General features: G+C 38.6%; 1 protein-coding gene across 5 annotated transcripts in view; it reads left to right on the top strand.

Moving 5' to 3' along the window:
* LOC127413693 (E3 ubiquitin-protein ligase UBR2-like) overlaps positions 1 to 13,774 on the top strand; it is a 61,691-nt gene that overhangs the window by 45,043 nt on the left and 2,874 nt on the right. For 3 of the 5 annotated variants that reach the window (XM_051651026.1, XM_051651025.1, XM_051651027.1), the window contains exons 34-45: positions 1,854 to 1,929; positions 2,029 to 2,177; positions 3,256 to 3,311; positions 3,427 to 3,523; positions 6,471 to 6,538; positions 7,079 to 7,214; positions 7,335 to 7,431; positions 7,558 to 7,703; positions 8,079 to 8,187; positions 12,160 to 12,216; positions 12,313 to 12,390; positions 12,505 to 12,675. In XM_051651026.1, coding sequence (XP_051506986.1) covers positions 1,854 to 1,929; positions 2,029 to 2,177; positions 3,256 to 3,311; positions 3,427 to 3,523; positions 6,471 to 6,538; positions 7,079 to 7,214; positions 7,335 to 7,431; positions 7,558 to 7,703; positions 8,079 to 8,187; positions 12,160 to 12,216; positions 12,313 to 12,390; positions 12,505 to 12,675 — 1,240 coding nt within the window. The remainder of the gene's footprint in view (positions 1 to 1,853; positions 1,930 to 2,028; positions 2,178 to 3,255; positions 3,312 to 3,426; positions 3,524 to 6,470; positions 6,539 to 7,078; positions 7,215 to 7,334; positions 7,432 to 7,557; positions 7,704 to 8,078; positions 8,188 to 12,159; positions 12,217 to 12,312; positions 12,391 to 12,504; positions 12,676 to 13,774) is intronic. The other 2 variants (XM_051651029.1, XM_051651028.1) reach the window with 1 other exon arrangement.

Raw genomic sequence — 13,774 nt, forward strand, 5'->3', positions numbered from 1 at the left:
GAGGTTTGTGAATTACATCTGTTTAAACGAGATATCTGCATATTTGCAAATGGTATATAATAGAAGTATTATTGATATTTGCCTTTTATAATTAGAAAAGAAAGTTACATTTACAGGGAGTAACTTAAATTATTTAGATGTAAATAAATGAGCGCTCTAAAGGATGCTGGATCTGCTCAAGTTTTGTGAGGTTTGTGTATTACATCTGTTTAAATGAGATGTGCGCATATTTGCAGATGGTATATGATATTAGTTTTATTGATATTTGCCTTTTTATCATTAGACAAGACAGGAAACTGTTGAGGAGAGAGAAGGAGAATGAAACAGGCGAGCGCTTTAACATAATGAGCTCACGCGTCTATCGCGGCTCTGATATGCGGACCGTTTAAATGACACTGTGTTGCACTGTGTCTATTATTGTAGTAACATGATGGCACGTAACAACAAAACGAACCGTGACTGGTCGTTTACATTTTCAGTCATTGACATGCAAGCAGGCTATTTTCGGCGACCTCAAGAAACAAACCGGCCAAACGGGAAAATTTATCAGCCGATGCCGCTAATGAAAAATGTCAGAATATCGGCTGATTTATTGGCCTCGGCAATATATCGGTCGACCACTGATCGTGATATGTACATTTCCATGTGTGGGGCATGTGTATCTATCAGTGGGCAGGGCTGAGAGAATTGAAGAAACATGGACAGGGTTTTTCAGGCATTGACAATATTGCGGCGACCACCCAGGATCAATTTTGGACATAAATTGAATATGCTTCTCAGCTGTGTTTCACATGATTGTCACGTGTGCGCAATCACTGGAACATGCAAGTGCTTGTGAGTCCAGCAGGCTTCCTGTTTGTGCTCCAGAGACAGGAGAGCACAGATCCGGATCATGGTAGTTTTTTACCTTAAAGTGCTATGGAGGGAGTCAAACATCAAACGGCTAGACAGCCTGACATTCTAACCTCCACTGACAAGGAAAACAGCTAAAACACTGTGTCGTGCTAACAATTGAGTGTCATTTTTTTTTTAAACTACACATCATAACCCTTAATAAAATTCTGTTCGAATGGTGTCAGATGTTAGGAAACAAACTTTTTTCTTTAGACATTCAAATATCTCTACAGAGATGACTTTAAACATTAACAGCTTAATTGTTTAAAATTATGTTGGATATACTTTTTACTTATGTATTATTTCCTTTGTTGCATTGATGTCGAGGTTCTTGAGGAAAGGGAGCATCAGACTGAAATGTGGCATAATGTTAAATTTAGCATTATGGTAAGGTTGATATGAAACCAAATGTAGTGTTTTTTTTTTTTTACTTTATGTTTGTCAGGTTCAAAATAAAGAGAATATTATATAAGAGGAAGCAGTTTTCATTTATAAAGTATTTAATTCACTGACTGGATATTAAAAAATATGGTTATTTAATATATAAACTAATATTTATAGATTTTTTTTTTTTTTTTAATTAAACTGTTTTGTGATATATATCATTATCGTGATATAAAATTATTCATATCATGATATAAGATTTTGGTCATATCGTCCACCCCTGATATGTCGAAAAGAGGCTGTGCCATACTGTGAATGTAGTCACGACACTATCAGTTTTTCTTGATTATAAATGAAGTGACATTCAACCGTTCTGCCAGATGTCATAATTATCAACCACTTCTCATTAGACAGGATGCTACACAATCTATGCAGACTTGTCTGCATATCTTCCAACCTAAGGAAAACTGTCTGAGCATTTTTAATGTTTTGAACATGTTCTTGCATTATATTGTTGCTTGAAGGAAAAGATAGCTCTGTTTGTGTATAGAGAAAAATGTTGTGTTTGTCTAAAGGTGCTGAAGGTGCTAATACAGGTAGTGTTGAAGGCTGTTCTTCCCCTCATGGCTTCAAACTAGACTACACTCCAAAGTAAGACTACTACACATCCAAAATTACCATATGTAACTTAAAAGTGTCCTTGTTGAGACAAAATACCTATCTTCAGTAAAACTCATTTGTGTCTGCTAGGAACCCATACTCAAGCACCATAAAGGAAATGCTGACCACGTTTGGGACAGCCACGTACAAAGTTGGTCTGAAGGTGCACCCTAACGAGCAGGACCCCCGTGTGCCAATCGTGTGCTGGGGCAGCTGTGGCTACACCATTCAGTCCATAGGTCAGTCCACACTCCCAGTTTATCTCTGGGAATCAAAGACCCATTCATTTTTAATACTATTGTTCTTTCTTGGTGTGTAACCCGTCCCGCACCATTTGCGCTATGGTCACGAATGATGCCTCAAATTGTGTCTTGTTGAGTATTACTTGTGCATTTACCAATAAGTAAAATAAAATAAGACCCTTCCTCTCTGAACATGCCACACAACTTCTTGTTCAGTCACTTGTCATAACTAGACTGGACTACTGTAACGCTCTCATTGTAAGTCTCCCTGCATGTGCAATTAGGCCCCTGCAAATGATCCAGAATGCAGCAGCACGTCTGGTCTTTAATGAACCAAAGAGAGCGCATGTTACACTACTCCTTGTCTCTCTTCACTGGCTGCCGGTTGATGCCAGTATCAAATTCAATGTTCTGATGCTGGCATACAGATCAGTCACTGGGTCTGCTCCAGCATACCTAAAATCATTTCTGCAGAGCTACGTTCCCACCAGAAGCCTGCGGTCAGCTAATAAGCAGCGCCTACACAAAGAGGCACCAAAACACTTTCCCGGACTTTTGGTTTCACTGTACCACATTGGTGGAAAGACCTTCCCAACTCCGTCCATGACGCAGACTCACTTTCTGTCTTCAAAAAACAGCTAAAAACATCTTTTCCATGAGCGCTTAACCATTCATTCATATAAAAAATAATATTTTTATATATATATATATATATATATATATATATATATATATATATATATATATATATATATATGTGTGTGTATATATGTATATATATATATTCTTGTTGCACTCTAATCTGTCTTGGATACTACAATTACTCTTTTGTAAGTCGCTTTGGATAAAAGCGTCTGCCAATGAATAAATGTAAATGTACTAGTGATTTAGCTTCTTTTTTTGTGCAAAAACATAAGTCCTTACACAGTAATCACAAATGTCTGGAAATGTTATGTAATTTCAATGGTCAAAAGATGTCGGAACTCTATATAATTTTAAGTAGATGTATGTTCTTTAAATGAAAGCTGCCAGAGAATGTTTTCTGTACAGTAAGATTGTCTCATTTCTCTCACAGAGAGATTGCTGGTGGATGAAGAGAAGCCTTTGTTTGGAAGTTTACCATGCAGACAGGTAATCAAACAGACATTTTAATGCTCAGTGGATATCAGATATTCAAATAATAGGGTTTTGTTAGTTTGGTCACCCAAATGGCATCTGTGTTTCTGTGTGTGTGTGGTGTGTGTAGGATGACTGTTTGAGCTCTCTGACTCGGTTCAGCTCGGCCTGCTGGACTGTCTCTTCTCATACCACTGTACAGAGTCACTTTATCAGGCTTTTTGCTGGTAAGAATCATGAAAGCTTCTATTCACACCAACTAGTTGTTCTGGCATGGTTCAGATATTATGGGAAATAACTTGCTACATACATTTTAGGGTTGTGTAAAAATATAGATTTTCTGATGAAAGGTGATCTTCATTCGATGAATCTCAATATTGATTCTTAAATTCTTAGATCCAAGATTTTATTCTATGCGGCAACAAACTACAGTTCGAGTAAATCACTCTCATATGCGACCAAATATTGCGCTATGTGACTAAAAATATCTGTGATTAACCTCTTGCTGTTAAATGTTCAGATTTCACTCACCAGTGACCAGTAGTATAGTGGCATTAAAGTTTGAGCAAATTGAAGTAAAAGTTTGATTTGACTCATTCAGTGTAATGTGTGTCCGGTGTGTCCAAAGACGATTCACGCATCCATTTGTCACTGAATAATGTCTTTTTACAGGCAGTTGTTAACCAAAAACAAAAAGAAAAGAAAATTCTAATCGCACATAGCACAGATACTGTAAAGAAGCCATTTGACTCCACTGTTGTTAATATGCACTTAAAGTGATAGTTCACCCAAAAATGAAAATTCTCTCTTTTACTCCCAGATGTGTATGACTTACTTTCTTCTGCAGAACACAAATGAAGATTTTTAGAACAATATTTCAGCTCTGTAGGTCCATAAAATGTAAGTGAATGGTGGCCAGAACTCTGAAGCTCCAAAAGCACATTAAGACAGCAAAAAAGTATCCCATACATCATTCATGTCTTCTGAAGCTATATGATAAGCGTGTGAGAGAAACAGATCAATATTTAAGTCCTTTTTTACTATAAATATTCACTTTCATGTTCTTTTTTGGCGATTTGCATTCTACGTGAATATCACCACCTACTGGGCAGGGAGGACAATTTATAATAAACATGGACTTAAATATTGATCTGTTTCTCACCAACACTGCTAATGAAGACATGGATTTAACCACTGGTGTCTTATGGATACATTTTATGCTGCCTTGATGTGCTTTTTGGAGCTTGAAAGTTCTGGTCACCATTCACTTGCATTGTATGGACATACAGAGCTGAAATATTCTTCTAAAAATCTTTCTTCAGCAGAAGAAAGAAAGTCATACACATCTGGGATGGCATGAGGGTGAGTAAATGATGAGAGAACATTCATTTTTGGGTGAACTATTACTTTAACCAAAACAAATGTGTGAGATGCTGGCTGAACCGCTGCTATTCTTAAAGAGACAGTACCGTTCAGTATGTGTTCCACAAATCAATGTAGATACTTGTAAAAAGTACAAATTATGCATGTAAACCATAAACATGTATCTTTTATATATGCAATATACAGTGCTGTGAAAAAGCATTTGCCCCCATCCTGATTTCTTCCGTTTTTGTATATATCTCATACTAAATTATTACAAAATAACAAAATCTAACATAAAACAAAGACAATTTTAGTAAACACAAAATACAGTTTTTAAATGATAATGTTATTTATTGAAGCAAAAAAGTTATCCAATAACAACTGGGCCTGTGTGGAAAAATATTTGCCCCCTTAGTTACTAAATCCACAAATCTATGAAACCGCATTCATAATGGGGTTCATCTGGACTAGACACACCCAGACCTGATTACGGCCATCCCTGTTAAATCAAATCAACACCTAAATACAACTTTTTCAGCAGCATGAAGTTGGCTGAAAGGTCTCACCCAGTAGCACACTATGTCAAGGTTGAAAGAAATTCCAGAAATGAGGACAAAGGTGATTGAAATACATCAGTCTGGGAAGGGTTACAAAGCTATTTCAAAGGCTCTGGGACTCCAAAGAACCACAGTGAGAGCCATTATCTCCAAAAGGAGAAAACTGGGTACAGTAGTGAACCTTCCCAGAAGTGGCCGATCTTCCAAAATTCCTCCAAGAGCACAGCGACAACTCATCCAGGAAGTCACAAAAAAGCCAAGGACAACATCCAAGGAACTGCAGGCCTCTCTCGCATCAATAAAGGTCACCGTTCATGACTACACTATCAGTAAGACACTGGACAAAAATGGCATCCATCGAAGAGTGGCAAGGTGAAAACCACTGCTAACCCAGAAGAACATTAAGGCTCATCTGAATTTTGCCAAAACACACTTTGTTGAACCTCAAAGCTTTTGGGAGAATGTTCTGTGGACTGATGAGTTGAAAGTGGAACTGTTTGGAAGACAGGGGTCCCCTGACATCTGGCATAAATCAAACACAGAATTCCACAAAAAGAACATCATACCTACAGTCAAGCATGGTGGTGGTAGTGTGATGGTGTGGGGATGCTTTGCTGCTTCAGTGCCAGGGCGACTTGCAGTAATTGAGGGAAACATGAATTCTGCTCTCTACCACATCAGTCCATGAGCTGAAGCTCAAGCGATGATCCAAAGCATAGGAGTAAGTCCACCTCCGAATGGCTCAAAAGAAGCAGAATTCGAGTTTTGGAGTGGCCTAGTCAAAGTCCTGACTTGAACCCGATTGAGATGCTGTGGCAGGACCTTAAATGGGCAGTTCATGCTCGAAAACCCTCCAATGTGGCTGAACTAAGGCAGTTCTGCAAAGAAGAGTGGGCCAAAATTCCACCACAGCGTTGTGAAGACTGATCTCCAGTTATCGGAAGCGTTTGGTTGTAGTTGTTGCTGCTAAAGGTGGAACAACCAGCTATTAACTTAAAGGGGACAGTTAGTTTTTCACTTGGGTGTTATAGATGTTGGATAACTTTTTTGCTTCAATAAAAAATATATATATATTGAAAACTGTATTTTGAGTTTACTCCGGTTACCTTTGTTTATGTGATATCTCGTTTGAAGATCTAAAACAATTCAGTATGAAAAATACACAAAAATAGAAGAAATCAGGACTTTTTCACAGCACTGTATGCCATTTTCATTTCATAATCCATATGAATGTTTCAATGTCTCCGTGCAGCCCTTGTTCCTGATTCCCGGGTGGAGAATATACCATGTATTCTGGATATAGACATGTTCCATCTGCTGGTTAGTAAACACTTTAAAGCTTTGTGTTGATGTTATTTCACTAGCCTCTTTTATACATGAAACCGGTAAAATTTCATTTTTCTGGTAAAGGTACAGTGTTACACAATTGATCGCTTTCTGTATTTTCTACACATTCTTACCGTTTACACTTCAACAAAATGTCTTTTTTTTTTTTTTTTTTTTTTTTTACATAACTAAAAATCATTAAAATCATGATCATTAGAATCATCATCAGTATTTAAATGTTTAATAAATGGAACCACTTCTGAACAAAAACTGGTTCCTGATTCTCAATTCTTAAAGCTTGTAAGGGTTAAAGCTTTATTCACATGCAAACACACACACAGATCAGTCTGGATCTTTTCCATCAATGTTATACATCTGTAAGGATTTTATCGATGGCTCACACATAACCTCTAAACAAAACAACAAAAATGTACATGTGTAAAAGGGTCTACGGAGTAAAGACTCAATTATTTAACAATGACTGAAGCTTTGATGCCACACAGGTCCTCTGAAATCACTTTATTTGTGTGGCAGGTGAGCTTGGTGCTATCCCATCCAGCGGTTCTCTGTCTAGACTCCTCAGGGATGAGCGCAGATACTGCACAGCTGCATTTCCTGCACCTGGTCACTGTTGCTCACCTGGTCCAGATTCTCCTCACCTCCATACCAGGTCAGAACCCCATCCTTCCCCTTTACAAACACTCATATGACCATGAAAAACTCCTACATGATTTCACTTGTGGGTTTTGGATGATCATGTTCATGAAACTTATCTTGTGTGTATCATCAGAGGAGGTGCGGATGGAGCAGGAGAGTGCAGGAGCTGAGAGGGAGGAGGAGGAGAGTGTGTGTATGCTCTACAACACTCTCAGGACACATCTGGGCAGGTGAGAACACACATGCCACACAGGAAAAGCTGGGACTTGTGCTCATAGTTTTGTGGCATATTGTCTTCATTCAGTCTTTTGACTAGTTGATTTTGAAATGATATAACTTTGTATATCTCCACTAAGAGTGTTGTGTTTCAGTTGGCTGCGTGAGGTGAGCTCAGGCTGGCATCTGTGGCACTGTGTGAAAGCAGGAATCCTGCCTTACCTGAGAGCAGCAGCTCTGTTCTTCCACTATCTGAACGGAGCTCCAGCACCACCTGAGCTACACGGTAAATCACTCTAGATGACAACTCCACTACTGCTTTCATGTCCCCTTGATCACGTAATTTTTTTTTTTGTCCTTGAAATTAGTTTGCAGACAAATATATACCTTGCCTATGTATTATTTTTTGGGACCGGATAGTGAAGGAATAGCGGTCAACAACAAGTGAAGCTCAAATATAAGATTATATAACATTTATGGGTCACTACATACAGTAATTGCCATACTTGCATTTATGTCATGTCATAGTTTTGATGACTTTACTAGTGCTCTAAAATGTTAGGCAAAATTAGTAATAAAGAATTAGTGGGTGTTTCCAAACTTTTGACTAGAGGTGTACCTTTATTCTTACATATTGTTTTAATGATGACTGTGTGTTCAGCTCTTGGTGCGGGTGAATGGGAGGCTCTGTGTGGATATCTGTGTTTGCCCTCTAACCTAGTGCAGCTCTACAACAACAACCAGGAGCTAATGGAGCCATTGCTGCAGAGGTAACACTCTCTCTCTGTTTCGTGTAGTTTTATTATCCTGTAGTTGTATACTTTCCAGCTATTGTTGCAAATTAAAAACTTTTATGTGCTCTCTCTCAAAGAAAACTTGACATCTACATGTGTTACAAATACAGTAAATTATTTCTGGCACAAAACATATGCTAATAATGCTAAAAATCAAATGTATTACTTTTGTTGTGGGGCCATTGAAAATGTTGGCATTGCTAGGGCTGCGAGGGTCACCGTTACAACCAATGGCGATGCGCACATTAATGGATCAACTTATGTAAGACCTTGCAAAAACCTGAAATAAAGCTCTGAAATAATAGCATATGAGTTTAGTGAAGCATTAGATCCTTTGATACTGTGTTGTGGAGTCTTTATGCTATGGACATATTAATTTTCCATTTTTAAAGACTTTAGGATTTTGCACAACATAGCGTATTGTTACACCAATGGCCTATTTATAACACAAGTTACGCATATTGCACGCAACTTAGTTTAAGTTTAGCTGTGCATTTACTTCATTATATGTGCAGATGTTCTTTTAGTTGTAATATTTATGTTTTTAATATGGCAGATTAATCTCATTTATACCATGGGTCTGTTGAATGCATGATTCTGATTATTTGACAGACGTTATAAGGTGTGCAATTATTTTCCAGTAAATGCACGGCTATGAAGTTTTTCTTGGTCTTGACCGCATAACGGTTCCATATCACTTTACCAAATTATTTTAGTTATTTCAAAGAGCTAGACATGGAACCACAGCAAAATAACCAATTAAAACAAAGACATTGGCTAAGTACATCGGATAAGAATGACAATGTCCTAAATTTATCTAAATTTCTGTTTAAAAGCATGCTTGCGCTCTCTCTCTCTCTCTCTCTCTCTCTAGCTCCCACGCTCACACACATGCATAGGCTTATGCACACACACAAAGACTTGACACAGAGATCAACAAACAGAGCTTTAATGTAAACACACCCCTGTGACTTGATCAATACAACAGTTTATATATTATCCGTATTACATTTTAATATCTGGAAAGCACCCTTGCGCTCCCCCCTCCCCCTCTCTTTCGCTCACACACACACACATGCATGCAGAAACAAATCGAGCTTTCATGTCAGCGCACATGTCAGTCAGTGGGGTTGTAAACCGTTGTTTAGCAATGGAAAAGCTATATACAAGAATGACGGCACTGAGAAGTATACTTAAAGCAATATTCCGGGTTCAATACAAGTTAAGCTGAAGCAACAGCATTTGTGGCATAATGTTGATTATCACAAAAATATATCTTGACTTGCCCCTCCTTTAAAAAAAAAAAAAAGAAAAAGAAGCAAAAATCTGCATTACGGTGAGGCACTTACCATTTATTATCACATAGTTGTTCCATCTTTATAAAGTTCCATTACCTTGTTAAGCAGGTCTTTTGACATTTCTTTTCTGCTCCCCATGGCTCAGTATCTAGCTTGCTCAGTGCATCCACATGAGAGCTAACAAACTCGTTGACTATTTATACACAAACACTAATTGCAATTTAAAAAAGCCACATGTGTGGGAAATTAACCTCTAATTGCCATTTAAACCTGTGTGTGTCACCTTGTGTGTCTGTAACAAGGCCAAGCGTTCAAGGGTATGTAAACTTTTGATCAGGGCCATTTGGGTGATTTCTGTTATCATTATGATTTAAAAAGGAGCCAAACAACTATGTGATAATAAATGGCTTCATATGATCACTATCCTTAAAAGACAGTGTTTTTTGCATGATCAGTCATATTTTCAAAATCGATGCCAAAATTTCACAATTTCTGCCAGGGTATGCAAAATTGAGCACAACTATATATATATATATATATATATATATATATATATATATATATATATATATATATATATATATATATATATATATATTGTATATGGATATACGGTATATACATACACACTAGGGCTGCAACAGTACACAAAATTCATGGTTCGGTATGTACCTCAGTTTTGGGGTCACGGTTCGGTACGGTTTCGTTACAGCAGCGAAAGCTGAATATTTCTTTAAAATATTTATTTTAAAAGCTGATGGGCAACAGTTCTTATTGTGAAGCTGCATTTATACAGGACTGCGCTATACAAACATATAATAATAAAAGGAAAAAAGTGCAATTATAATAATTGTAACAAAATGAAGACATAGGCAGTGCAGATTTCTGTGTCTTTTGCCTTACAGCTCACCACTTGTATTTACCACTCAATTATAGTATAAGTACTTGCACAGGCTGTTTATGCTTTGATCCTGTAAACTCGAGACTGCAAATGAGTCATCATGTTAAATGTGCTTCCTGAGCAGGGCCACCAATAAGGGGGGACAACTGGACCTTTTGTCCCAGGCGGAAAGGCTGATCCATATTGTATATCGCATCTAAGCACGTTCAATGGGAGACGCAGAAATAAACATGGAGACATTGCGCAAAAGTGAAAGCCTCTGGGGCAGCGCGCACCTTGATGAAAGAACTGCCTGCATAAACTTCACATGCATTTATCTGATCCACAGTTTCTAGTGTACTGTCTGGCGCTCTGTTAAGTTTAGATTCCGTGCAGTCCGTGTTGCTCCGCGATCTTTATTCATTTTTAGTTCTACATGGTTGTGTTGTTCGTTATATGTTGTTTAATATTGCTTTCACACATGCTATGATATGTAATCATTCATGTGACTGCGTGTAACGTACCGAAGTCCCTGTATCCGTTCGGTTCGGCACAGATACATGTACCGTTGCAGCCCTAATACACATGCACACGTGCAATTTTTTGACATCATATGTACTGATGGAAAACATAACATTTTTATATTTTTAAATGATAAAATGTGACCAAGGATTTATTCAACAAGTATTTTCTTCTTTTGAAACATTGTTAGTGCATTGGTAATCTAATCTTTAGAATCCAGAGTGTGCTGAGTGACTCCAGCCAGGTCTCTTAAGCAACCAAATTGGCCTGGTTGCTGGGGAGGGTAGAGTCACATGGGGTAACCTCCTCGTGGTCGCGATTTAGTGGTTCTCGTTCTCAATGGGGTGTGTAGTAAGTTGTGCATGAATCGCAGAGAGTAGCATGAGCCTCCACCTGCTGTGAGTCTCCGCGGTGTCATGCACAGCGAGCCATGTGATAAGATGCGTGGATTGATGGTCTCAGCAGCGGAGGAAACTGAGACTTGTCCTCCACCACCCAGATTGAGGTGAGTAACCGCGCCATCACGAGGACCTACTAAGTAGTGGGAATTGGGCATTCCAAATTGGGGAGAAAAGGGGATCAAAATAAAAAGTATGATGCGCATTCTTTCATCTCGTCTTCATTAATGAAATCAAAAAACACCTTGTACATTTTTACACTAATTTAACTGAGGAAATGAACACTGCTTCTGAACGTGTTTTCAGTGCGGTTGGAAACATCATAACCCCTTGTTTTTTCTATCAGAAAAATGTAAAACATCTGATCATTTAAATGCTTTCCGTCAAGGTAAGTCTGAATTATGTAATAATTGTCCACCTGTTTACTGATATTTGATCGTGTTCAATATTAAATGAACAGATATGGTAATGGATAGTGACATTCTGCAATATTTTTAGCTGCTTTAAAACCAATGCAAACTACTTTTAAGTTTTGTATTTGTTATTTTAGGTATTTTTACACACTTTTCCACAATAAACGTGACCCCTCCTCCAACCCCCTCAATCCACCGCACAGCACTGTTCATCTGCTGGTGGTTGACCCTTAACCACCGCGATGGTCAAAAATTGCAACCACAACAGCCCTAGGCATGGCAAGAAAAAATCCTCATTGTTAAGCCCTGCTGTTTATTAAAAATGTCTGTCTCAAGAAGTGTGCCATAATGGTTAGCTGCATCTGTTCTGTACTTCTGCATGTGTAGCTCTTTCTTGAATGAACAATGGTGTGATCACTGTTAATTGTGCTCTGCAGGTGGTGCTCTCATCCTGGTGTGCTGCAGAGTCTTCAGACCAGCGCGGCTCTTATCGGGTATGTGCTGAATGTAAACCCTCAACACTCAAAGTTCATTGCAGCTGGCACACAATTGCTCACCTGTTTCTTTCTTCCCTCCATAACCTGCCGTAGGTTTCCCAGAGAATCCAATTATCTGATAGAACTGCCAGAAGACTACAGTGCGCTTATTAACCAGGCCTCCAGCTTCACGTGAGTCACCTCTGTCACACAAATAACAAAGACCTCTGGTTGGGAGCATACCAGCTACAGACTTATAGTTTCTGAATGAAATGATCAACCTGTCTTCCCTTGATCCTGGTGTAGGTGCCCTAAATCAGGAGTGGATAAGTCACGTGCTCCTACACTGTGTCTGGTGTGTGGTGCCATGCTGTGCTCTCAAAGCTACTGCTGTCAGACTGAGCTGGAGGGGGAGGATGTGGGCGCATGCACAGCACACACTTTTGCATGCGGAGCTGGAGTCGGCATCTTTCTCAGGTTTGTGCAAATTTGCTAGCATGTGGTTAATATGTATGAATAACATACTGTAGGTGAACTCATGTAAATATGCAATCTCTAAAGCCACGAACACACAGAGGCAGAGTGATACAAATAGTGAAGTGTCCCAGTGTTGTTGGACTGTATATCAGCAGTCTTGGAATGCAGTTTGGCCAATCAGATTGCAGGACCGGAACCGATTGTGATATATATTAGTATACGAGTTGTGAATGCCATTTCATGTTGACTTAAATGCACCAGCCTGCTGATTTGCTTGGCAACTGTAAAAGGCAAAGAACTAAGGCTAAGTTAAGCCACTTCCACACTGTTCGGTTTAAGATTTAAGTTTGTTAACATCAAATATGCAGTTATGGAGAAAGAAAATACTGTTCTAGTGTGGATGAGAACTGTAGCAAATGCGTTTTCAATATAAAATGTATTCGTGTGGATGTGGCTTTGGGATAAGAACTATATTACCTTACTGAAGAATTATTTATGATTATTATTATTTAAATTATGAAGCAAATGGCCACGAGAGGCCAGGTGTTACAGTGATCTTACCAAGGTAAAGGGTGTTTTAGGCACAGTCCCTTTCAAGGCAAGTCTGTCCACTTGGCAGCCATCTTGGCGTCCCATCCCGGGACGCTATTTTCTATGGAGACAAGCAGCATAAAATTACAACTCCTATTTACTTGAACATGGAAAGATCAAAATCTCCAAAAAGGTTGGTCAAGATTACGATCAAAGAACATATTTCAAATCAGCAGTAAAATCTGACAACACTGGTATGATATACAGGTGCATCTCAATAAATTAGAATGTCGTGGAAAAGATTCTCTATGGGGTTCAGGTCTGGTGAGTTTGCTGGCCAGTCAAGCACACCAACACCATGGTCATTTAACCAACTTTTGGTGCTTTTGGCAGTGTGGGCAGGTGCCAAATCCTGCTGGAAAATGAAATCAACATCTTTCAGCAGAAGGAAGCATGAAGTGCTCCAAAATTTCTTGGTAAACGAGTGCAGTGACTTTGGTTTTCAAAAAACACAATGGACCAACACCAGCAGATGACATTGCACCCCAAATCATCACAGACTGTGGAA

The sequence above is a fragment of the Myxocyprinus asiaticus genome, chromosome 23 (genome assembly GCF_019703515.2).
Source record: "Myxocyprinus asiaticus isolate MX2 ecotype Aquarium Trade chromosome 23, UBuf_Myxa_2, whole genome shotgun sequence".
Taxonomy (NCBI): domain Eukaryota; kingdom Metazoa; phylum Chordata; class Actinopteri; order Cypriniformes; family Catostomidae; genus Myxocyprinus; species Myxocyprinus asiaticus.